The following is a 25523-nucleotide window of genomic DNA, read 5'->3' on the forward strand; positions in this document are numbered from 1 at the left end:
TCCCCTAATGTGCTATCGGTGCCTGGCACCGGGGCACATGGGTGCCCAGTGCAAGGCAGGGGTCGACCGCAGTGGTTTGTGCTATCGCTGCGGCCGACCGGGTCATAAGGCCCGTGAATGCTCCGCTTCACCACATTGCGTGGTCTGTGCGGCGGATGGCAGACCGGCGGAACATCGCGTGGGCAGCAAGTCCTGCGTATCCCCACAGAGGGGCAAGAAGAAGAGAGGGAAGGCAGGCCAGGCTACTGAGCAGTCTTCTTGCTCACCTCAGCAAGCGGAAACGCAGCAGGGGACTGAGGAGGTTCCAATGGCCGAAGAATAATAATGGACCTGAACCTCCTCCAGGCAAATATCAACCACTGCGCCAGGGCTCAGGACCTCCTTTTCCAGAGCATGGCGCAGTGGTCGATCCACGTAGCCGTGGTAGCTGAGCCCTACCGCGTCCCTTCTGGGGATAATTGGGTGGGAGATACGGACGGTGTTGTAGCCATGACGTCCCGGTCCATAGTGGGCTCCCCGGCCTTCGTTAATGTAGGGCGAGGTCGGGGATACGTCTCGGCCTTTATTGACGACGTAATGGTGGTTGGAGTGTACTTCTCGCCGAGTAAGAGTCTCGCTGACTTCGAGCAGTTTCTTGCCGAAGTCGGCGTCCTGATAAGCAGAAGACGCTCCGGCCGCGTTCTTGTCGCTGGGGACCTTAATGCAAAATCTGTGGCATGGGGGTGTCCAACGACAAATCCACGTGGACGAGAGCTGGAGGAATGGGCGACAGCGTCTGGCCTCACGGTCTTAAACCGAGGGTCGGTAAACACATGCGTGCGGCAACAGGGTGGCTCCATTGTGGACGTCACTTTCGCAGATGCTGCCCTGGCACGCCGTGTTCGGGGCTGGGAGGTGCTGGAGAACGTGGAGACGTTGTCGGACCACAGATACTTGAGGTTCGGTATCTCCGCAAGTTCAGTATTCCCGAGCGGTCCAACCCCCTTGCGAGGGGACGGTCCTCGTTGGTCGCTGTCGCGCATTGACCGGGACTTTTTGGTCGAGGTTGCCCTCGTCGAGGCGTGGTTTTCCGCACCTCGAGAAGGCAACGTGGAAGAAGTTGAGGGGGAAGTGGCACGCCTCGGCGTAGCAATGTCGCATGTTTGCGACGGGGCCATGCGGAGAGTACACTCTGTCCCCTCGAAGCGAGCGGTGTATTGGTGGTCCGAAGAGCTCACGTTGCTGCGCAGATCTTGCGTGGCGGCGAGACGCCAATACACTCGTTGCCGCCGGCGGAGAAGACGCAAGCTGATGGAAGAGGAGCGGCTCTACTCTCTCTACAGGGACGCGGTTAGGTTGCTGCGTACGGCCATCGGCGTTGCCAAAGATCTGGCTTAAGTGCCATCCTGAACATTGTGGGTATTGAAGTGAATATCTGAATACCTGGGCTTTCCATTTCCTATTTTTTTTTAGCATCAGAAGTTGGATCCTATTCATGTCCAATTTATGCCTTTCTCTAATGCAGATTTACTTTTTTTAGAACCATCCCGTCAAATGTGGACATAATAAAGAATTTGATGTTTTTGATGATGCCTCAACTTTTTGCTGCTATGTGCTAAAACAGAAACACTCTGGAGACAAAGCACCATGCTTGTTGAAATTCTATTTAAGGATATGTGGTCCGGGGAACCAATTAATAACCATCCCGGCAAATGTGGATATAGTACATGGTTTGATGTTTTTGATGATGTCTAACTAATAGCTGGTATGTGCTAAAACAGAAACACTCTGGAGACAGAGCACCAGACTTGGTAAAATTCCATTGAAGGATATGTGGTTTGGGGAACCAATTGATGTGATATTTTTATTTATTTTATCTTTTTGTGATTTCTACTTTTGAAAGATAGTACTTATTACCTGAAACTGATATGGACTAGTGGCTCTTTGTATATTTTGCTGAAATGATTAAGTCCAAAATATAATTGATTTAAGTTTGTTTGTGAAAACCAACAAGACAAGTTGGCCAAACAGAATGTGTAATAAGTTTGATAAATTTGAATTATCAAGTTTTATTTAACCAGTCTGGTTAGACAAATAGAATTTATGTTAGGTTTTATTTTATTAGTCTGTCCAGGTTAAAATAAATTAACTGGTCAGGTTAGCCGAACGTAATGTGTAATAGATTTTTCTTATAATTCTTATTTATTTCATACAAGCTTTCAAGTTTAAATTAAGCAACTAGTCAGGTTAGCCAAATTGAATGTGTGTTAATTTTTAATTTATGTTTGTGTGCTCAGTTTTCAATAATTACCTAGTCAGGTTAGCCGAGCTGTTAACTTTTATTAAGGAACTTTTCTATGTACTTCGAGATCGAAGTACTTGTCAGGAAAGCCGAGATAGGAGAGATTATGTAAATTATTCAGAACATATAAAAGAATACACATAAAACAAAACAAAACAAAACAAAAAAAAAAAAAATTTTGTTGGTAGAATAGAATAGAATATGATTATGTATCAGAACAATACATATAGGGAAAATTACTACTGAATAGCTAAATGAAATAGTTTATATGTTGGGTTGTGTGAAGAAAAGTATTAGGAGTCAGCTTAAATGTTGTGGGTTAGGTTAGGTTAGAGATCTTTCAGTATGATGTTGAGAGAAGTTCTTAAAAATGATATAAATAAAATACAATTATGTATAAACAAAATAATGTTGCTGCTGCAAAGGAAAATATATTAGTTGCATTATAAATAATTAGATTATATTCTGTTAAACAGGTGGTTTAATTGATGTTTAGATTGAAATAATCTTTGAATAATAGAAATAACAATTAAACATAAACCTTGGCTTTTATGATGAGATGATAAAAAAAAAGATGTAAACTAATAGAAATAATTCCATCTTAGCGTTTTTATATTAATTTATTTATATTTATCTTATATATTACTTGACTTGGACAGTGGAAAAAATATGAATATCACCAGTGGGTGATGATGTTATTGATATCACTTGAGAGTGATGATGTTGTTGATATCACCAGTGGGTGATGATGTTATTGATATCACTTGAGAGTGATGATGTTGTTGATATCACCAGTGGGTGATGACGTTATTGATATCACTTGAGAGTGATGATGTTGTTGATATCACCAGTGGGTGTTGGTGTTTTGGTATATATTGGATTGACTATTAGACTGTACCGATTGCATCTGTGACTAAATGAGACTAACAATGTTAATGACAGAATTTATGGGAAATACAATTACCTGTGTGGATATTTTGATAAAGTTGGACTAGAGGCAAAAGGATAAATTGTTTGAGATTTATATTGAGATGGAAATATTTGGATTGTGATTGTACATGTTAAAATGTACAAGATAAATGAAAATGAGTATTTTTGATTTACATTGTTGAAAATTAATCATTTTACTTTATTAGAAGTATTATATTGTTGTAATATGTAAAATGGTGTGGAATTTTAATGAAATAATTTTTTTTTGGTCTCTTTCACTTTAATTATAAAATGTTATGATTATGCCTATCTTTTGATAAAATATTGTTTACAGTTTATTGATAAAAGTGTATACAGAATGTAACTGATTTGATGATTTTTTATGCTTATATACCATGAACTAATTTTATAGAGGTGTACATAAGATGATGTATTTATAAGGATGTTCTTTGAACCTAAAGACTTATGATACAATACATATACCTAAAAAGAATAACCCTATGTACTTCGAGAACGAAGTACTTGTCAGAATGGCCGTGTTAGGAAATAGGGAATTACAGCACTTTATCTATGATAAACCCGATGATTATATTAAATATATCAACAAATAATAGTTTGTATACTCATTGATAATGTATTGAAAATAGAATAATGGACTTTAGTAAACTGTCAAATAAAAGTATAGGATCTATGGCGGGAGACGCGGGTTTGACAAGTTAGATTGGCGGCAAAGAAAAGGGAGGACGGATTTAAAAATGAATTAATTAAGAGAAGGAGATTAAGTAAAGTATTGTGGATAGAACGTTACAAATTGGGTTGAGATGATTTATAATGGAAACGATACACTTAACGAAATATTGTTGTGGCGAAACAAGTCGTATGTACTGGTGATGGAGTCGTTAAAAGTTGTTGGTACTATGGGTGTACCTGATGTTACATCAGATAAGTATATCTCATCCCTTGGTTTATTTAGGTATCATATATGGAGCCCTAGCATAACTTTATACCGACAGTTTATGTAGCAGAGGTTGCTCTATACAAACAACTTGTTCCAAAAGTCCTGATGTTATAAGTGATAATAGTAGTTATGTTTGACCTGTCTTAAAATATGTCTTGTATCAAAGGGCCTAGCGTTATTACATATGACGTTGTAATGATGATGTTGTAATTGTGTTTATAGGTTGTTTTAATTGATTGAATAAAAGAGCAACGGTAGAGTTTCTTGCCAGTGGTCTTCTCTGCCGAAGACAGCATTCCGAACTGGTAGTAGAGTCATTTGAAGGTAACAAGTAATATGAATTATAGAGAAGCTTAATATACAGTATTAGAGTCAGTCCAGTTGTTTTATTTCACTCCTTGGGAAGTCAGGTTTATAGAGTACAGACCCACAACACTGCTCTAAAGCAGGTTGGTGGGCTTTAATGATGTCTTTTATAAAATGAATACTTTAATATAAGAAACTAGGTATTTAGCTTCAACAATACTGTTAATTAATGAAAGATCTAAGTGCCATCCTGAACATTGTGGGTATTGAAGTGAATATCTGAATACCTGGGCTTTCCATTTCCTATTTTTTTTTAGCAAGCGCATACTGGCGGAGGGTGGATGCCCGGCTGAGGGGGGAGCACCCTGCGCCGGTGAGTGATCGTGCGTGGCGGTCAACGGCGGAGGCCCATCTCGTCGCTCTTTGGCGGGAGCGGCTTCTTGCGCCGACGGCCGGCCACCGTACGATCGAGGCGATCCAGCCCGTCCTCGAGCTCTGGACGGGCCGGAAGCACGGCTCTCTGTCTTTCCACCTTGTGCAGATCCTCTCTGGGCACGGATGCTTTGGGAGGTATCTGTGCAAGGTCGCAAGACGTGAGCCCACAGAGGGGTGCCACGAGTGCGGTTACGCCGAGGACTCGGCACAGCACACACTGGACTCGTGCGTTCAGTGGTCGATTCAGCGAGCCGCACTCGTGGCAATAGTTGGTCCCGATCTCTCGCTGCCCACCGTTGTTCGCGCCATGGTGAGCGGCGAGAGGTCCTGGAACGCCGTCGCCTCCTTCTGTGAGGAGGTCATGACGCAGAAGGAGGCAGCGGAACGGCGGCGGGAGGAGGACGCAGTCGCGCATCCTCTCCGTCGCCGAAGAGCGGGTCGCAGGCGACGTGCTCACGAACGCCACCTGCCACCCTAACGAGGAGCCTCGGGCGACTGATTTGAGGTATCGGTCGCCCGACGAGAAACGTCCTCGAGTCGGGAGGCGCACCGAATGTTCCTGGTACGCCTCTGACGGAGTTTGGAGACCTCGAAAAGGTCCCCCTGTGGAGGGTCTGCCTCGGCAGACGCCGCTGGCTGGGATGTGGAAGATTGCGCAAGTGTTCCCATGTCCCAGTCACTAGGCGACGAGTAGGAACATCGCTGGGTTTTAGTGGGTATTCTGGCCGCTTTATGCCAGTGAGTCCCACATACCCCTACGGAAACGGCGCAGCTTCGGATGCGCTGTTTTCCGGAGGGGATGCATAAACGCATTTCCCAGCGTCAAAAAAAAAAAAAAAAAGGTTAGGTTAGGTTAGGTTAGGTTAGGTTAGGTATATGAATAAGACGGGTGGTATGAATAAGACACTTAGGTTCACAACCGTTAAAAAAAAAATTAAAAAATTTGTATATAAATAATAAAATTGATTTTTTTTTAACTGAAACTGTTGCAATGCTCATTACAATTTTTTTTTTTCATATTAATTATTATTCATTTTTTGTAAACAAGACACGGGAATGTCATAACGATTGCACATTGAAAGTTACAATTAATATTAGCTAGAATAATTACATGGAAATTTAACGACAGTGAATTGAACGCTCATATTAACTAAGAAATTATGTCGTGTGTTACTTTAGATAATTAAAAAAAAATTATTCCGATACGATCATTTTTCGATCGTCCATACACGGACGTCCAGAAAAGATTATGTTTAATGTTATTATTTACTATGTTAAACAAAAAAATTGTTATTGAAATGTATTTTATGTGCCTGACAAATTTAATTTGACTTGATATTAGTGTACTCAAATTAACCTGTAAGTGCAATATAAATAACAAAAAATCAATTTCAGTTTCGAGAAAACTGCTTTTTTTGAAATGTCGAGAGTAGAGCACAACCTCAACGCTTCGCTTATGAGGCGTGCAAAAACGAAAAACAAAATTATTGTTTTGTATTTTGTACTCTTATAAATATACAGTTTTTCATTAGTCACATAATGCATCAATAATAACAAATATTAATATGATTTTTTATTAATGCAAATATTCAGATTAAATCTTGAATCTAAAGTCTAACGGAATCCGGAAACTAGATTGAGGTTAGGTTAGGTTAGAACATGATTATGACGGGTGCCCGGCCGCAGGCCGGGCACTTGGGTTCGGACGGTTCAGTCGAAAATTTTATTATTTATGTAATATGTGTTTACATAGTACTTTACTATAATACATTTATTTAGCTATCGGTTCTCGTATCGTTTGATAGACATTTATATATTGAAAAATGGTAAGTGGTTCGTGTAACGATCTTGCGCGTCTATATTTACAAGTGTGTGGGCAGTTCGTGTATTGATTCTTCGATACTTTTGAAATATATATATTTAATAATTCTCAAACTCTATGTAGTAATGTCACCACAAGTAATTGTACTTGTAATTGTACTTGTAATTGTACTTGTACTTGTACTTGTACTTGTAAATGTACTTGTACTTGTACTTGTACTTGTACTTGTATAGGATAATTATAAAAGTATAGTGTGATGTATGTTTGTTTTTGCATCTATCTAATCAACATAATAAATGTAAAAACGACAAACCTCGCCCTGCAACTACTGCTAAAGCTAACACTGATCCAGCTATCATCAGTGCAGCCAAGCGGCAGATGCAGACGCGGCCTAGTCTTTGAACACTTACAGTTATTATAATATATAATGCTGTGTTTTGACGCGTCCTCGGACGAATCACCTGGCGTAGGGCTGAGTCTCAACAGATCGCAGCACGACGCTGCTCTACCGAGCACAACACCCCGCCAGGAACGTAAGTCGTCTACAGACTATTCCGAGCCCCGACATCGAACTGAGGTAAATTCGAAACTTCGGCGCCGTAGTGCACGTGTTAAGACCGCTCGCACCGATCGCCGCGTTCCAAATGGGCTTCGACGTCGCACCTCACGAGTGAAGCGCGACTAGTAAAGTCACATTGTTTAGAGCCTCCAGACTCTCGGGGCTCCACAGTGAGCATACCCTTGCCGGATTCGGCTAGGCTGGCTTCAGCCTTAGAGGCGTTCAGGCATAATCCCGCGGATGGTAGCTTCGCACCACCGGCCGCTCGGCCGAGTGCATGAACCAAATGTCCGAAACTGCGGTTCCTCTCGTACTGAGCAGTATTACTATCGCAACGACAAGCCATCGGTAGGGTAAAACTAACCTGTCTCACGACGGTCTAAACCCAGCTCACGTTCCCTTTTGATGGGTGAACAATCCAACGCTTGGCGAATTTTGCTTCGCAATGATAGGAAGAGCCGACATCGAAGGATCAAAAAGCAACGTCGCTATGAACGCTTGGTCGCCACAAGCCAGTTATCCCTGTGGTAACTTTTCTGGCACCTCTTGCTAAAAACTCTTTATACTAAAGGTTCGATAGGCCGTGCTTTCGCAGTCCCTATGCGTACTGAACATCTGGATCAAGCCAGCTTTTGCCCTTTTGCTCCACGCGAGGCTTCTGTCCTCGCTGAGCTGGCCTTAGGACACCTGCGTTATTCTTTGACAGATGTACCGCCCCAGTCAAACTCCCCGCCTGGCAGTGTCCTCGAACCGGATCACGCGGGAGTTTTGAGGCGACGAGCGTTGCCGCTACGCCGCCACTCTGCACGCTTGGAACGAAACACCGTACGCCCGCCGATATAATCGACCGCGCACCGCTTCCGCCCAACCGAGTAAGTAATGAAACAATGAAAGTAGTGGTTTTTCAGCGACTACCGCAAGCGATCTCCCACTTATGCTACACCACTATAATTTTTTCAAAGATCTTACTTAGTGCTGGTAACACTGTAATAGGCCTGTAATTATTTAAGTCATTTCCCGATTTTTTGCAGATATATGTTTGAATTCAAATAGATGGTGCACTCTTTTACATTGTTAATTAATATACTCTGAGCTGCCGTGGGTGAAGAATTTACAGGATCTGTCAACAAGATGGGAGGTTATTTTATCGTTGACTATTACCTCAAAGTCTATTTCACGAGTTTTTGTTTTTCCAGACTCGTTATTAAGCAGTTGACATTGATTATGTTACCTCCAATGTTCTAAACGTGTACCATAAAATGAGTAGAACGAGAAAATTGTGAGTGAAACTGAGTAAAACTTCACAGGTGGTGGCGCAGCGAACTCACTGTTTTTGGACACAATGCACTTCATGCAATAATGGCTGAATGAGGGTTCTGTATGTTCGTAATTCTATGATGAAGTGACTCGTATTTCGTGATCTTTGCTGTCAAACATCACTTTTGGATACAATGAAAATACAAAAGTGACGTTTAAAAGCAAAGATTTACGCCTGTAGGGACGTAATCGCTCTGCCGGTCTCTAGTAATGGCAGATGGGGTGACCAGTTGGCTAGGTAAATGAAAGTCTCGCAAACAGGTACATTCGTTTATTTCCAAAACTCCTCCCCCTCCCCCCAGCGCTCAGCCCTTGAACGCGAAGGCGTACCCTTCGCCGAAGGAGTGCGGGCCGCCGCGACTCTGCTCGTCGAGCTCGTTGTCACGGTACTGCAACACGACACCACGTGAGTCAACGCTTACGTTACGCTGAACTTCGAACACAAGACGTTTTCTGTATACGTGACTATTCCGGTATACGTGTGAATGAAAACCGAAATAATAATTCCCTGTGAATTATTTACTGACTACATTAGATACTGACATTATGTACTAATAATCAAAATTTATTTGCTACAATTGTGGATCACAATAAGTTTTATGATAATAAAAATATATAAAATATTCAAACTCACTCATATTTTTTTTTCTAAATCACACGCAATAAAAGTTATACTTCTTTGGCGTAACAGGATAAAAATCTTTTAAAACATTTTATCTTTCGCCTCATTCTTCATTTGTAGAAATAACTACTCTAACAATAGAAAAAAGGTATTTAATAGATTTATCAGAACGCATTATCTAGTTATCTCATTATTGGAAAACCAAGTTTCACTGAACATTAAAATTTTAGATTGTTGTGTGTACACTTGAATCAATTAAATCACCGGAATGAGCCCGCAGACTTAGATAATTCAAAGTGTACACTGTCAAACCTTTTATTGAAAAACAAAATTGTTGACTGTAGCTATCATCAGGGTGTCGGTTTTTCGTGACGGTGCGCGCGCATCGTAAAAAAATACTCTCATAATTTTTCCCTAAAGCGCCAAAATAAGTATAACTTCAAAAAGATTTAAAAAAATGCAATTAGCTATGAAAATGAAATTAATTAAGTCAAAGATTTCTGATTGATTGAAGATTTATGATTGATTTCTGAAAATCTGTCCGGCGTCGTGTTTATCTTTACCTGTCCGTCGTCTCTTCCCTCGGGCGCCCAGTTGTTGGTGTAGTAGGGCCGCCCGCCGCCCGCGCCCTCCGCGCCGCTGTCCTACACACACACACACACACAGTACAGCTTTTAGCGTTTTAATAATTTCTAGCTTTCTTTGTTGGAGGTGCTCTAAAACGTCCGCCCCGTGAATAACTGAGATTGTTCCACAATCTGGTATTGCGAATAGTATAAGAACACCAGGCATCCAGATGGTGAGGATGGAATTTATTTCTACGATGTGAGGTGCGGTCATAGATCAGGGAAGGAGGTATCAATGCAAACAACTCTTCAAAACAAGTTTTTTTTGTTTAGTGTCTCTAAGATTTATATGTGAAACGGAAACGCTAACAGTTTTTGAGTAAACCACTGTCACAGTTTTTACGAAAAGAAATCGGATACAGCCCTGAAATCTTTTACTTTATTAGGTACGCGTCGCGTAGCGTAGGTACTATGCGCGTGTCGGTATTTTATCTTCAATAGGCTTGTCATAAGTAAACACTTGGAATGTTTTCAATTAATTTGTATGAAGAAATGAATATGCTTCTCTTGACTTTACTTCCTTAAGAGCAGTGGCGTGCACAGAGGGTATGCACAGGGTATGCACAGAGGGTATGCACAGGGTATGCACAGGGTATGCACAGGGTATGCACAGGGTATGCACAGGGTATGCACAGGGTATGCACAGGGTATAAAATTAAGTAAATCTCCAGTACGAGTTGTAAATACTCAAGGGTAGGCTTTTTATAACCCTTACAATGCCTATTCTTAAGTTTTTTATAACTCGTACTGGTGATTTTCTTCATTTTATGTCATCTGCAAGTTAAGAAACATACATCATTCAACAGTATTTGGTGATTCCGTTACACGCTGTACAGTCGACGGAAGTCACCAGTGTGGATTGGTTGTCTCGCTCTCACCTGCTGCCACTGCTTGGGTTCGGGCCGCTGCTGGTTGTAGTGCTGCTGCAGCTCGTACTGGCGCCGCTGCTGCTCGTAGGCGGAGCTGTAGTACGCGTCCGCTGCAAGCAGTCGCCGTCAGCACTACACGATGCGCATGCGCACCGGTTCTGCGCCCAGCGGGACTCAGATCCGGTCCCATCTCGTGCATACATTTACATTTGAGGATGTCATCAATCCCATCCCATCGCACGCATGTGCCGCCTTTATAATGACTTAGTATCAAGTAATCGTAATGTTGACATTTTTAACAAAAGGATAAATATTTTTGAAAATCAAATTATATTATATCTAATTATATATACAAATTATATTAATCACTATTCCACATACTCTTTAGGGAAATTATATATAACAAAAAAGAGACACTTAAAAAATTATATATATTTTTAAGTGTCTCTTTTTTGTTTCAACTTTAATTTTATCTTTACTTTCTGTTTAATTTTATTCCAAGTTGTGTACACATACTTTGGGTTGTAGCTTAGAACAAAACTTGTTATTACTTATATTTAGATCTACTTTTATTACCTGTTTTGTGAACCTAATAACAATAAACAAATAAATAATGTAATACAATTGTTGAGTACGGTATATATTATAGTTATATACTTTTATTTTTATATTTGTGTAATGTTTAAATCTTATTTATGCACCTACCTACCTCTTTTCTATGTATTTTCCTTTCACGCCTTTGGTTGCCTGGAAGAAATCGCTATGTAGCGATAAGGTCACCAAATTATACTTTCTTAGATCTGTATCTAAATTTTTTTCTTTGATGTAAAATAAAAGTGTAATCATGCATGCATTGGTCATTGACCCATACTCGATATCATGTTCATAGCTGGATGTCGAGTTTTTAATATTAATATTGGCGACCTTTCTAATGCTGCTTTAAGTCAACCTGTGAAGAATAACCTGTTTCAACCAAAATCTAGAGACCGCCCTAAGAAACTTTCATACAGTGGAAAAACAGCAAAAAAATGGTCAGTATTCTGAGTACGTATTTAAAAACTCATCCTGTCTTTTCCCTCGCAATCTACCTCCTCGACTGTAAAATGCAATGAAACATTACGCGAAGCATAATCTACTATCATGTGATTTTTGTACCAATACATACTTGTTCTACAATGTAAATAATTCCAATCATTGTTACTATATAAGATAACTTAAATCTCTGCATTATTTTGTTCACAAATCGTGGTTACTACACAATTGATGAATTCTTTAACGACAAGGATGCTTGGAAGCAGGCCACTCCGCTCTCATCTCACACAAAACAGAAAAATTCTATAGATTGTTAAACTTTAAAATGATGTTGGAAAAGAGCAATCTGTTGAGTTTGTTGCCGGCTGTTCTCAGTGGAATCTGCCGTCCGAACTTGTGGTAAAGTCACTACAAACAGACTGACTTGATGTTTCAAAAGTGCTCTTAAATTAGGCCTACTTGAAATAAATGAATTTTGAATTTGTATGGAGTTTTATAGAATACACCATTTAGATGGTCAGTGTGTCGTGTCTGAGTTATTTATGTCTACATATTTCCACACAACTATTCATTGCACTTTAATTTCTATGCAATAATAAAATCATGAGAATTATATAAGATACCGCCGGAGAAGCATCACCTAGTAAGGAAACATGTCTTGTCGCTTTCTTCGTTTGTCGTTTTTTTTAGTTAGAAGTCGCACCACAGACGAGACTGAAGAAAGAATCACTTACTTTGAGCTGGCGGCGGCGCAACTGGCTCTGGACTCTTCGGTAAATGGCTGCCTTCGAGGATCTGCGCAGAAACAAACCGTTACAGAGAGACACACAGAAACTGGAGAGATAGTCTCAATGTGACTCTTGGGAATCTCCAAACACATAAGGGTATCTTTTGACAAGTTCATTCATTAATTCCTGATTTATGTCACGTTATTAACAACGCATTAGCGGTCACTACACACACGTATCCTCTCAGAGTGAGAAGGATTATATAGGAGCGTAGTCCACCACGCTGGCCCAGTGCGGATTGGTGGACCACAAACACCTTAGAGAAAATTATGGAGAACTTAGGCATGCAGTTTTCGTTCCCCGCTGTAAGACTTCAGCTTCCCTTTCGGGGGTCCAATAGCCAAATTGAAGAACTATAGTAAATTACCTTTAATGTTAAGAGGCTGTAACTAACGGCCTTCCCTGCCCCTAAGCTCGATGGCTCTTACAAAATTCATTTTATTCAGTCGAGGGATTCTTAGGGCACAAAAATATTTGATAAGATATATGCACCTAATTACCTCCACTGACATTATTCTTAATGTCATGCTTGTTAATTTACCTCAACATTTGGACGTCGATGTGTACGACAAAATATGCGTGAAACACAAAATGATAACATCTCTATATAAGAGTATAGTAGGTACCTGCCATATTTTTTCCAAATAAAGAATTCAAATTTGAATTTTGAATTTGAATTTAAGATACTGGCTTTCCTAGCTTAGGGCTCAGAATTCCAAGGAATAACTGTACTGAGTTACACTAATAAAGGTTTTCTATTCATTTCGAAGTCGAAGAAAGTCGCGTCAGTGAGATTAGTATCCTCATCGAATAATTAATATTGTATAACAGTCCACTGCTGGACACAAAGTCTTTAACGGAAAAGTTTTCCCGTAACCAGCGCGCTGGGCAGACGGGTTGGTGATCCCAGCAGCTGCCAGTAGTAGTACAGAGCACGCCTCGATGGCATCAGCCCGCCGGAGCAGCAGTGAGCAGTAGCAGGACGCACCTGGAAGCCCTGCTTGCCGGCGCGGTACTTCAGCTTGACGAGCTGGCCGCTGGGGTCCTTGTACTGGTAGGCGCCGACGCGCGAGCCGTCGGGCTCGATCACCTCGCCGGCCGCCAGCCCGCTGTCCGACGCGTACTCGAAGCGGAAGGCGCCCTCTGCAACACACAATATTGTATCCGATGCCCACTTCCTTAAATCGGCACCGGTCCACGGACACACATCACGCATCGCCGGTCTCGGCGCATATCCTTACTAAATATTAAAAAAGTGTGTGCGTGTAACCCTGACGCGCGACTGAAGTAAAACTTATATTATTATTCATTGATGAAAGAGTGAAATGTTTCTGGGCCTCCGCCATTTCATTTGATATTCACTATTTGAGAGTATAAAATGGAAGGTTAGATCAGCACATGCCAATATAACTTTGTCATTGAATATTATAGAATGACGCAATCGTCAGAAAATTTATCAACAATCAATTTCTTACAAAAGCAGTAAATAAACAAGTATATTTAGAGATTTTCAAAAAACTTTGCAATTTTAATTTTTTTTTATAAACTGTTGTATTTTTATTCACTTTGCTATTCACAATTGATCCGTTTGGAAATAAATAATCCTAATTGATTGCCACTAGCTGGCGTATAAGTCAAGGAGCGTGGAGTATATGACATATACTTACGACTAATCAAAATAATTATTTTTAAATTTCGGAAATAACACAGATGTCTGACGTAAGCGTTACTTCCGTCAGAAAAATCTGAGTTCCTACCTAGTCGCGGCTAAAGAAGTTTTACTTCAAAAATTAAAATGAACATAAAAGAACCGACTTTGTTATACAGCTAATAGATCGGTGCCAAGTAAAATGTTGAATGTTACATGCATACTTAGGTCATATACTTCGTTTACCTTTTATACAGAAGCAAGCAAAGTACCAGTAGTTTTACATTTAACTTGGTACAGAATTTAAAATGTCGTAGAAGATATTTATTTCTTGCTTTTTAGTTGTATAACAAAGTCAATTCTTTTTGTCAAAAAAAAATGGTTCTGACGTCCTGTAGGTTTCAAAGCTAAGTGAACCTGAGCTGAGCGACTGCTTGTGGTGCAGGATGTTGGCCTGCCGCTCCGTGCTGGCGCCGGGTGGCGGGCGCCACGGCTCCGGCCGCCGCTCCTCAGCACCTGGCGACGATTGGTTTGACGCGTCAGTGCTGCCATCATGCCGTTCAAATATTATGTAAGCAGATTACGTAAACATTACTATATGCATTTTTGTTTTAATGTACTAATTCTGGTTTTATTACTGACTCATGAGCACCAGCTATTATATTAGAAATAAGAAAAAGGGCTTACGATAGATTCCTTAACGCATGTATCAGATTTATTCAAAAAGACTTAGTTGAATATAGAGTACCCGAGGTACATTACAGTCTTATGTGTAATAGTGTTTCTCGAACAAACGGTCACTTCATACCATTTACTAAACTTTAACCGTTTTCAGTTAGTATTTATCCTTGAACGCTCTAAACGTTAACCATAAAATAGGGAAAATGGGAAAAGTTTGTGAGCTAGCAACAATCCAACATTTTCTCTGTTTTTGCACACAATTCACTGCATGCAATAATGGCAGAACGAGGATTCTGAATGTTCTGTGGTCGTTCCTTCATTACTGAAGATCGTAGTCCTGGTGAGATCTCAACTTCGAGTAGGTAAATTGTCTCCATCGGCTTCTTTTGGTCGCCATTTCGGTGATTTGATACAACCGGCCATGGTCAGCTGATATCGCTGGGGACCTGCTACTAGTTATTTTGCCTTCGGTGTTGCCTGTTACGATATTTTTTGAAGTTATACTTCTTTCGGCGCAATGGAGAAAAATTATAAGAGTGAATTTTTAGTGAAGCGCGCGCACACCGACGTGTTCCTGAATTCTACATTGTAAAGTTAGTTCTAGGTGGCATGAAAATCGATAACAATCTTCAATTAATTTTAATATTCATCTTTAATCACTACTGCATTTTTATTTTTTTTCCATACGCGAAAGAAGTAAAACTTCTAACGGGTGTAAATAAGTACACACACTCTTTTTTCCAGGCTACCATCACCCCGTCGTGTTACGTGCCCGAAACCCGAGTGCAAGCGTTCGTCACATATAGATTCGTGTAGCAAGAATAAAAATATTAAAAATCTTTAAGTGCACGCACCTCTGTTGTAGGCGTCGTAGGGCTGCGCGCTCTTCCAGGAGGTGGGCGCCAGAGTGCCCTGCGCCGCCACGTCGCCCGCGGGCTGGAACAGTGCCCTGCGGTAGTGGGGCTCCACCTGCGACACACATGTGTGTAGGAAGGACACCCGCAGCTCACACGCGAGACAAGAGCACACGCCTGATATTCAGTCGCTCACTGGAAACGTTTATTAAGGACGCCAAGTATAAATGTCGGCCGATTGGCGCAGTGGGAAACCCTGCTTTCTGAGTCCAAGGCCGTGGGTTCAATTCCCACAACTGGAAAATATTTGTGTGATAAACATGAATGTTTTTCAGTGTCTGGGTGTTTATATTTATATTATAAGTATTTATGTATATCATTCATTAAAATATCGATCAGTCATCTTCGTACCCATAACACAAGCTACGCTTACTTTGATGGCGATGTGTGTATTGTCGAAGTATAAATTCAAATTCAAAATTCAAATTCAAATTCAAAATTCATTTATTTCAAGTAGGCATTAGGCCTAAGCACTTTTGAAACGTCAAGTATGCATGTTTGTGTGACTCTACCACCGGTTCGGAAAGCAGATTCTACCGAGAAGAGCCGGCAAGAAACTCAGTAGTTGCTCTTTTCCAACATCAACATTTACAATCATTTTGCTATCTTGCGGGAGATGAGAGCGAGGCTGGCTGCTTCCATTCTACCTTGTCATTGAGGAATTCATCAAATGTATAGTAACCTCGCTGTACTAGATGCGTTTTTACACATTTTTTAAATGTATGCATTGGTAGGTCAAGAATTTCCTTAGGAATCATGTTGTAAAAGCGTATACTCAACCCCACAAAGGAGTTCTGCACCTTTCGCAGACGATATGCAGATATCACTAATTTATGACCGTTTCTGGTAAGTCGATTGTTAATTTCAGCTTTTGATTTATAAAGAGTAATATTTTGCCTCACAAACACTATATTATTATAAATGTATTGCGAAGCTACTGTAAGAATACCTATTTCTTTAAATTTTTCACGAAGCGATTCGCGTGATCCAAGTTTATATATTGATCGTACGGCTCTTTTCTGTAGTATAAATATACTTTCAATATCTGCAGCTTTTCCCCACAGCAAGATCCCATAGGACATAATACTGTGAAAGTATGCGAAATAAACAAGCCTAGCTGTTTCAACATCGGTAAGCTGTCTAATTTTCCTGATTGCATATGCAGCTGAGCTGAGTTTACTCGCTAGGCTTTCTATATGGGTACCCCACTGTAGTTTACAATCTAAGGTCACTCCTAGAAAAACAGTGGAGTTTTCTATTTTAAGTGTTTCTCCATTTATTATGATGTTTTTATCAATTTTTTTTACGTTAGGCAAAACAAATTCCAAACACTTGGTTTTTTTTGCATTTAAAAGTAAGTTATTAACAGTAAACCAGTCTGACACATGTGACAAAGCACGGTTTACGTCGTCAAAATTATCTTTGTTTCTATCAGTCTTAAAAATGAGAGATGTATCATCTGCGAACAGTACAATCTCACAAGTGCCCCTGACATGGTGTGGCAGATCATTTATATACACCAGAAACAATAAGGGACCCAAAATTGAGCCTTGTGGGACACCCATTAAGGCAGATGATCCCTTAGACTTTATGTCTTTTACGCATACCCTTTGAACTCTATCACTTAGATAAGAGGCAATTAAATTGAGTGCAACGTTTTTGATGCCATAGTGGCTTAGTTTTAATAACAACGTTTTGTGTTCAACGCAATCGAATGCTTTGGACAGATCACAGAAAACACCAATGGCATTCTGCGAACGTTCCCAGGCATCGTAAATATGCTTTATGAGTCTTGCGCCTGCATCCGTTGTACTACGACCTTTAGTGAAGCCGTACTGCTCCGGATGAAGTAAGTTATTTACATTAAAATGATTTAAAAGTTGATAAAGTATAATTTTTTCAAAGACCTTACTAAGAGTTGGCAAGATTGAAATAGGCCTGTAATTGTTAAGGTCATTTTTATGACCGGATTTAAAAAGGGGTATTAATTTACTACATTTCATTAGGTTCGGAAAAATACCCATATCAACACATTCATTAAAAATTACGGCTAGATAAGGGGCAATAACGTCAATAATGTTAGAAATGACCATCACCGACATACCCCACAGATCACCGGTTTTTTTCAACTTTAATAACCTGAAATTCTTTACAATATCTATTGCAGATATATGTTTAAAATTAAATAAAACATTGCACTCTTTAACATTATCTCTCAATATACGCTGAGCTGCTATTGGTGAAGAGCTTAGAGAATCTGTTAACAAAATGGGAACATTCTGAAAGAAGTTTTCGAAAGTATTAGCAACCTCCCTGTCAGACGTCACTTTATTGTTATCAACAATAAGTTCAAAATCCACATCACGAGATTTAGTTTTTCCTGACTCGTAATTAACTATTTTCCAGGTTGTTTGTACTTTGTTATCAGATTTCATTATACTATATTTAATGTGTAGCGATTTCGCATTAGTGCAAACATTCTTAAATATTTTAGAGTATTTTTTTACGTGTTCTACGAAAGTTGGAGTATGATTAAATTGTTTTTCATCATACAGCTCATACAACTTCTCCCTACTTTTATATATACCTACAGTAGCCCAGTCACTAAATTTTAATTTATTACTGACATTGATGTGCTTAAAGTTGAATACTCTATTAAATTCGTTGTTTATAGTATTAAATAGTGCACTATAAAGACTGTCCGGATGAAAATGTTCGCACGCAATACCAGGGATTTTCGCAGTAATTTCACGTTTAAATCGCATTAATTTAGTCTTAGTTATTGGCCTACACTTTATAATTTGTCTGCTTTTATTGATAGTATTTAAAACAGTAATAAGTTGACCACAATGATCTGACCTTAAATTATTAATTATTCTTTTATCTAAAATGTCACAATTGAAAAAAATATTATCTAAGCAGGATGCTGAAGTTGCAGTTACTCTAGTAGGTTCACTAAAAGTGTGACACAAATTAAAACATTTAAATAAGTTAAGCAATCTAGCAGTTGTTGCATTTTCTAGTAAAATGTCGACATTGAAATCGCCACATACAATTACTAAATCTATCTATTGATTAAATTATATATATCGGAGGTGTTACAGAGTGATAGGTATGCCAGCATAGCGGTACAAAAATAGTATTGATTTTCGTTGTTCACGTGATCACTCATAATGAATATAATATTTATGCAACTGCGGGATATTGAAACATGAGTTATTGGTGGATATGAGTGATAATACTATCACATGAAGGTTTCAATACCTAATTATCAACATTTGTATACAGGACTTTATCTATACCGAAAATATGAAAACAATAAAAATATCCCAGGAATATGGCGGGGATTTAACTAAACTATTTATTTTATTTTATTATTTATGTACCAAAAATTACCTTTGTACACTTTATGTATCATATGTTCACAACATATGATACATAAAGTGTACAAAGGAAAGCTTATCTCTATAGATCTCTTCCGGCTACCCCGGGATATAAGTAAGATGATTTTTATTGGTTTAGGTCAAATAGACTTACAATATAATGGATAACTACTAAAATAAACATTAACAAGAATATTTTTTTTTAAAGCGCACGGCGCGCGTTCATGTGGAAAAACGCACGTTTTTAAAGTACTTATACACTGGGCCTACTTGAAATAAATAAACTTTGATTTTTTTTTTGAATCAAAACTATAATAATCACTTTATGAATTAAGAATTCGAGGGGGCGTCCTTCTGTATTTATAATCTTATTGATCGATTACCACAGTTAAACAATTGTCACACGCTTCATAGTAAGCGTAACTATGAAGCGTATAACATATTAACTTTAGTCAGACTAGTCCCAGTGAGCCCCTGGATACAAGCGGAACCAGATCTCCCAGACTCCCTACCAAAAACCTATGCACATCGGTGGACGACTCGGTTGTAGCGATGATAATGACTCTGGCAATACTCACGACTTCTGTGTTCCTCTGCGAAGACGCCCACGGCGAGTCCGCCGGCCGGAACATCTCACGCGGCCCCTGATGGTGAATATGATCATTATGGGTGTTATATATAGGTGTAGGTACATAATATCAAATTCTTTTGTTTTTTATCGTTGTAAAAATATTTGACAGTATAGTTAAAACAAATGAATATTCTACGACAATACACACATCGCCATCTAGCCCCAAAGTAAGCGTAGCTTGTGTTAGGGGTGCTAAGATGACTTATGAATATTTTTATGAATAATTTACATAAATACATATAAAATGCATATAGAAATCCAGACACTGAAAAACATTCATGTTCATTACACAAACATTTTCCAGTAATGGGAATCGAACCCACAGCCTTGGACTTAGAAAGCAGTCGCTGCCCACTACGCCAATCGGTCGTCAAATTGACAAAAACACCATTGCTCAGTGGTGGTACCATCGTCATCATCATCACAACGGGTCTCCATCCACAATAAGAAGGGGTTAAGGCCTTAGTCCACCACGCTGGCCCAGTGCGGATTGGTGGACTCTACATACCTTACAGAACATTGTGGAGAACTCTCAGGCATGCAGGTTTCCTCACGATGTTTTCCTTCACCGTTGAAGAAAGTGATATATAAGCTATAAAGCCCACATAACTTAAAACTTAAGTTAGAGGTGCGTTCTGGGATTCCAACTCGGCCACCTGTTTGTGAAGTCGACCTTCCTACCCACTGGGCTATCGCTTCAATCAGTGGGACACTATCAGTACATAAGTATTGATTTATCAGGTTTATATTCTAACCCACAGACACGCATAATAACTAAAAATAAGTTTTGTTCCATACAAACTTTCATTCTCAATTTCAAAATTTCTTTCACAAACACGACCCACCGCATGCCTCAGTTATTACAAACATTTTCATAAAGTGATTGGCGCGTTCTTAGAAATAAACTTTCAACTCTTATTTATGCTCTTTGAGTATGGAATTGATACATGTATCACGTATTTTACTATTTTAATTCATAGGCTAAACACCAATTTTGATCAATACAACCATCGTCAATCTTATAACTCCCAGAAGGGTAACGAAACATGGCTGGAACAGCAGGACTTGACTTCACTTTCGTGGGGCCGAGTTCGAATCGCACCTCGTAACTTTTCTAAATTATGTACGTTTTAAAGCAATAAAAATATCACTAGCTTCAACGGTGAAGGAAAGCGTGAGGAAACCTGCAATTTTTAAAAAGTTTTTTGACAAGAAAAACCGACTTTGTCAAAAAATCTAATATAAGTATTTTCTACATAATTTTTAAGTCGGTGCATAGTATAATGTGAAATCACAGAGTATACAAATACTTTGTTTACTGTTTCCTTTTCTTATAATACCTAACAAAGAAAGTACCTAGTAATTTTCTATAAAAAAACATACGGTTTGACAGCCGAAGGGCGCAGTAGGCAGCGACCCTGCTTTCTGTATCCAAGGCCGTGGGTTCGATTCCCACAACTGGAAAACTTTTGTTTGATCTGTATATTATAAGTATTTGTGTATATCATTCATACAAATATTCATCAGTCCTCTCAGTACCCATAACACAAGCTTCGCTTACTTTGGGGCTAGATGGCGATGTGTTTACTGTCGTAGTATATTTATTTATTTATTTGTATCTATACAGTCTAATTGGGAACCTCCTCCTTTTTCAAGTCGGCTGATTATGAAGAATGCACACACTCAAAAGGGTAAGTACAGGCGGGTTAGCAAACGGCTAATGAGTGTTCGTGCTCACTGCGAGCACGTGAACCGTGGCGCGCCCAATAGCGGCCGCGCGGTGGACTGTGGCGCCATTCGCGCAACCGATAATTGTGCAACCCGACACATAGCAACATGCTGTATACCCCACCACTGGCTTCTTTCTCCTCAAAATTCATTTATCTCAAGCAGGCCCAGTTTATAAGCACTTTTGAAACATCAATTCAGAACAAGTCAGTCTGTTTGTAGTGACTCTACCACCGCGCCGGTTCGGATTCCACTGAGACGAGCCGGCAAGAAACTCAGCAGACTGCTCTTTTCCAACATCATTTTACAGTTTACAATTAAATGAGAGATGAGAGCTGAGCCTGCTTGCAAGCAACCTTGTCGTTAAGAAATTGAAGGGATATAATTAAAGTGTCCATCTGCTAATGCACGGGAACATGGAATAGGGGAAATTTACCCCTGTTTATTATTACACAGACATATGAAAAAAAGGATATTATTTCCAGTGCTCTGAGAGTTTATCAAGCTGTGGGAGAAGATAATTTTTATACTTTTCTCGCGGAGACAATCGTCTCCTACGCATGCTAGCCGCGCTGGGGTCATTGGGAGATAAGTCATATCGACCCAGAATGGTATAAAGTTCTCCATTGTAATATCAAGGAGTACCTACCTAGTGAAGGTGAGTGTCCCAGGGGAGACCTTTGAACTTCACTGGCCGAATAGCTATATATGTTGGCGTTGAGTACTTCGTGTACAAAGATTTGTTGGGATAGTCCCTATTAAGCTTAGACAACGGATAAGTATTCAAAATTATTTAGAGAGAGCTTAAAATAATTAGGTAGGAAGGTACCAAAGACTGACTGAAAAAGTGGCATGAACTATTATGGTGCCACTATATTATTATTTGCAGAGTTCCCTCAATTTGTCCACGATCCCTTCCCTTTGGTGAAAATGGGACTACATGGGAAGTGTAGTGTCCGTTTTTGTAAATAAAAAAGTATGTGCGTGTAACCCTTACGCGCGATGGAAGTAAAACTTATATTATTATTTATTGATGAAAGAGTAAAATGTTCCTGGGACTCCGCCATTTCATTTAATATTCACTATTTGAGAGTAGAAAATGGAGGGTTAGATAATCACATATCAATATAACCTTGTCATTGAATATTATAGAATGTCGCAATCGTGAGAATTTTTTTTAACAGGTAATTTATTTCTTACAAAAGTAATAAATAAACAAGTATATTTAGAGATGTTCTAAAAACTTTGCAATTAAAAATATTATTTTAAAACTTGAATTTTTATTCACTTTGCTATCCACAATTGATCCGTTTGGAAATATTGAACATGAATAATCCTAATTGATTATGATATTTGCCACTAGCTGGCGTGTAAGTCAAGAAGCGTGGAGTATATGACATAAGTATATGTCATATACTCCACGCTTCTTACGACCAATCCAAATTATTATTTTTAAATAGCGGAAACTATACAGACGTCTGACGTAAGCGTTACTTCCGTCAGAAAAAAATCTGACCTACTCCCCAGTCGCACCTAAAGAATTTTTACTTCAATAAATAATAAAAGTGTGTGTCAGCTCCGACGCACGACTGGAGTTTAATCCTTAAGTACGATTGTCTAAACATACGCAAAAAGAGTTTATTTAACTGAATAAAGATTATTACCATATGAAAGGGTAAATTAAAAATCCTGTGCAATTTATTCACACACGGCGGAAGTGTAACTTCTTAAAAGTAGCCTACGGGAGATTGAGGTGGATGTAGAGTATCAGAACTATTAGGATAAATGTAATGTTTATTATTTAGTTTCCATGGTAACTAGAATAGGAAAAAAAAATTATAATGTGTTCTATCTCGCTCTGTCCCATACATTTATGTGTTTGTTTCTTTATCTAGATATTATTCGGTTTCCTTGGTAACTTAAATAGGAAAAATAAGACGAGAGCGACGTTGCATGTTTGCGCATCACAGTTGCCGGGCATGCAACGTCGCAAAGCGAAAACGTAACGAGGTCATTCATCAGTAGATTTTAATCCTCACATTTTTCTCATACCGGGCGCCTTATATATGAAAATCGATTCTTAAGGAGTAAACTCCAATAAATCAAGCAAAGAAACACTTCCGCAGTTATAAATGGAGGGCTCACCTGCGCGAAGGTCTGCGGCGCGTAGTACTGCTCGTCCTCTTGAGTCGCTGCCACGCCCAGCAGCGCGCACCACAGACAGATCAGCTGCGACAGAGCATCCGTCATCGTGAGTGCAACCATTTCAACGTTAGAAGTAACAATAAACTTGTAGTGTAATATACTTGTACGGCAATGTCAGAAGGTCGTGAGGGCTACACCGAAAAGTGCTTAGCTCTTTAGTTAAAGAAGAAGCAATATACTAGGCTACAGTCGCTATAAGACTGATGTAAAAGGCATATCTAATTTCCGCATCGGCGGAAGCTGTAGCTTAATTTATAAAGTACTGAAAATTTTATAAATGCAATTTCGTTTAAATCGATTAAAAGAAATTGCATTCAATAAACTACCGGTTCACAACTAGAAGATACATATCTTTTAAAAGGTCTAAACTTATGATATACGCTAAAAGAAAGCATATAATTCACATTAAACTCGAAATATTTTACTCAAATACATTCTGCCACGATCACTTGGCTCGCTAGAAGGAGCCAACGACCGCCCAAATTATTCGAATTAGCTCGATACTGCGTGTGCTTTTCGCCACACTACAGTTTCAATGATTTTTTCAGGTTATACTTCTTTTGGCGCATTAGGGAAAAATGGTGAGAGTAAATTTTTACGAAGCGCGCGCACAGAAAAACGACACCACGAAGTTAGTTATAGTCATCATTTTAGTGTTTCTAAAAAAGGTCTGACAGTTGATTTTCAATGATTCAAACAATACCTTTTTCTATTGTCATTGTCGTTTTCTCTACAAACGTAGGATAAGGCGAAAATAAAATTTTTGTTGAAAAGATTTTTATCTTGTTACGCCAAAGAAGTATAACTTCTAACGCGTGTAGATAAGAACACACATGTTTATTTTTTTTAGATAAGTATGAGTCGTGCACTCACCCTCATGTTGTCTCAGTACTGCTGTGCACTGTGAGCCGTCGCTGACGGACGGACACGGCGACTCTCTGCGCCGGCGGCTATATAGACGCGGCGCGCGGTGGCCCGCGACGCAACGGGTCGCCAACTGTGCCAGCGGGGAAGTGCTACCCGCCCGCCAGAACGGCTGAAACCTGCACATTCTACACTCAAAATGCTGAATCTAAATCAACTAAATTCTGTAATCACAATAGTTCAAATTCAAAATTAATTTATTTCAAGTAGGCCCAGTTTATAAGCACTTTTGAAACGTCAAGTATGTCCTTTTGTAGTGACTCTACCACCGGTTCGGAAGGCAGATTCCACTGAGAAGAGCCGGCAAGAAACTCAGCAGATTGCTCTTCTACAACATCATTTTAAATTTTAACAATCTTAAGAATTTGTCTGTTTTGTGAGAGATGAGAGCGGAGTGAGCTGCTTCCAAGCAGCCTTGTCGTTAAGAAATTCATCAATCGTGTAGTAACCACGATTTGTTAAATGTGTTTTAATATATTATTGTTCAAACTGAGGTAACGGTAGATCTAATGTTACCAACGATTTCTGTACTTTCCTCAGATGATATGCAGATATTAATAATTTATGTCCGTTTGTAGTTAGTCGAGTGTTTATATCGACTTTTTGTTTATAATTACTTATGTTTTGTTTAATAAAGATCATATTATTATAAATATATTGCGAGGCCCTGTACAGGTGGCACTTTTGATGCGTACATAAGAATTACACGGTAGTGAGATGATGGCGATAACCACATTCGTAAACTTAAAACTAAAGCTACGAGGGTTCCAAACGCGTCCTGGTCTAAGACTAACAAAGTGGTGTTTTTTTTTGTTATTAACATCTCAGAATGTCATTTAAAAATATTAGAAGAGCAATCTGATT

General features: G+C 39.3%; 2 protein-coding genes across 2 annotated transcripts; one reads left to right on the plus strand and one right to left on the minus strand.

Annotated features, from left to right (window-relative positions):
• The first annotated feature begins 324 nt into the window (after positions 1-324).
• Positions 325-1377, plus strand: LOC120634995. Its single transcript, XM_039905902.1, has 2 exons — positions 325-829; positions 1085-1377. The coding sequence occupies exons 1-2, from the start codon at positions 325-327 to the stop codon at positions 1375-1377; spliced, it is 798 nt and encodes a 265-aa protein (XP_039761836.1).
• A 7536-nt stretch (positions 1378-8913) lies between these two features.
• On the minus strand, positions 8914-24668 carry LOC120635395. The gene is made up of 10 exons (XM_039906403.1): positions 24609-24668; positions 23676-23759; positions 19750-19815; positions 15729-15843; positions 14611-14709; positions 13534-13688; positions 12492-12552; positions 10735-10835; positions 9794-9874; positions 8914-8997 (listed from the first exon to the last, which is right to left on the minus strand). The coding sequence occupies exons 1-10, from the start codon at positions 24612-24614 to the stop codon at positions 8914-8916; spliced, it is 852 nt and encodes a 283-aa protein (XP_039762337.1). The 5' UTR covers positions 24615-24668.
• Positions 24669-25523: the final 855 nt, after the last annotated feature.

The sequence above is a fragment of the Pararge aegeria genome, chromosome 26, assembly GCF_905163445.1.
Source record: "Pararge aegeria chromosome 26, ilParAegt1.1, whole genome shotgun sequence".
In the NCBI taxonomy this organism is placed as follows: Eukaryota; Metazoa; Arthropoda; class Insecta; order Lepidoptera; family Nymphalidae; genus Pararge; species Pararge aegeria.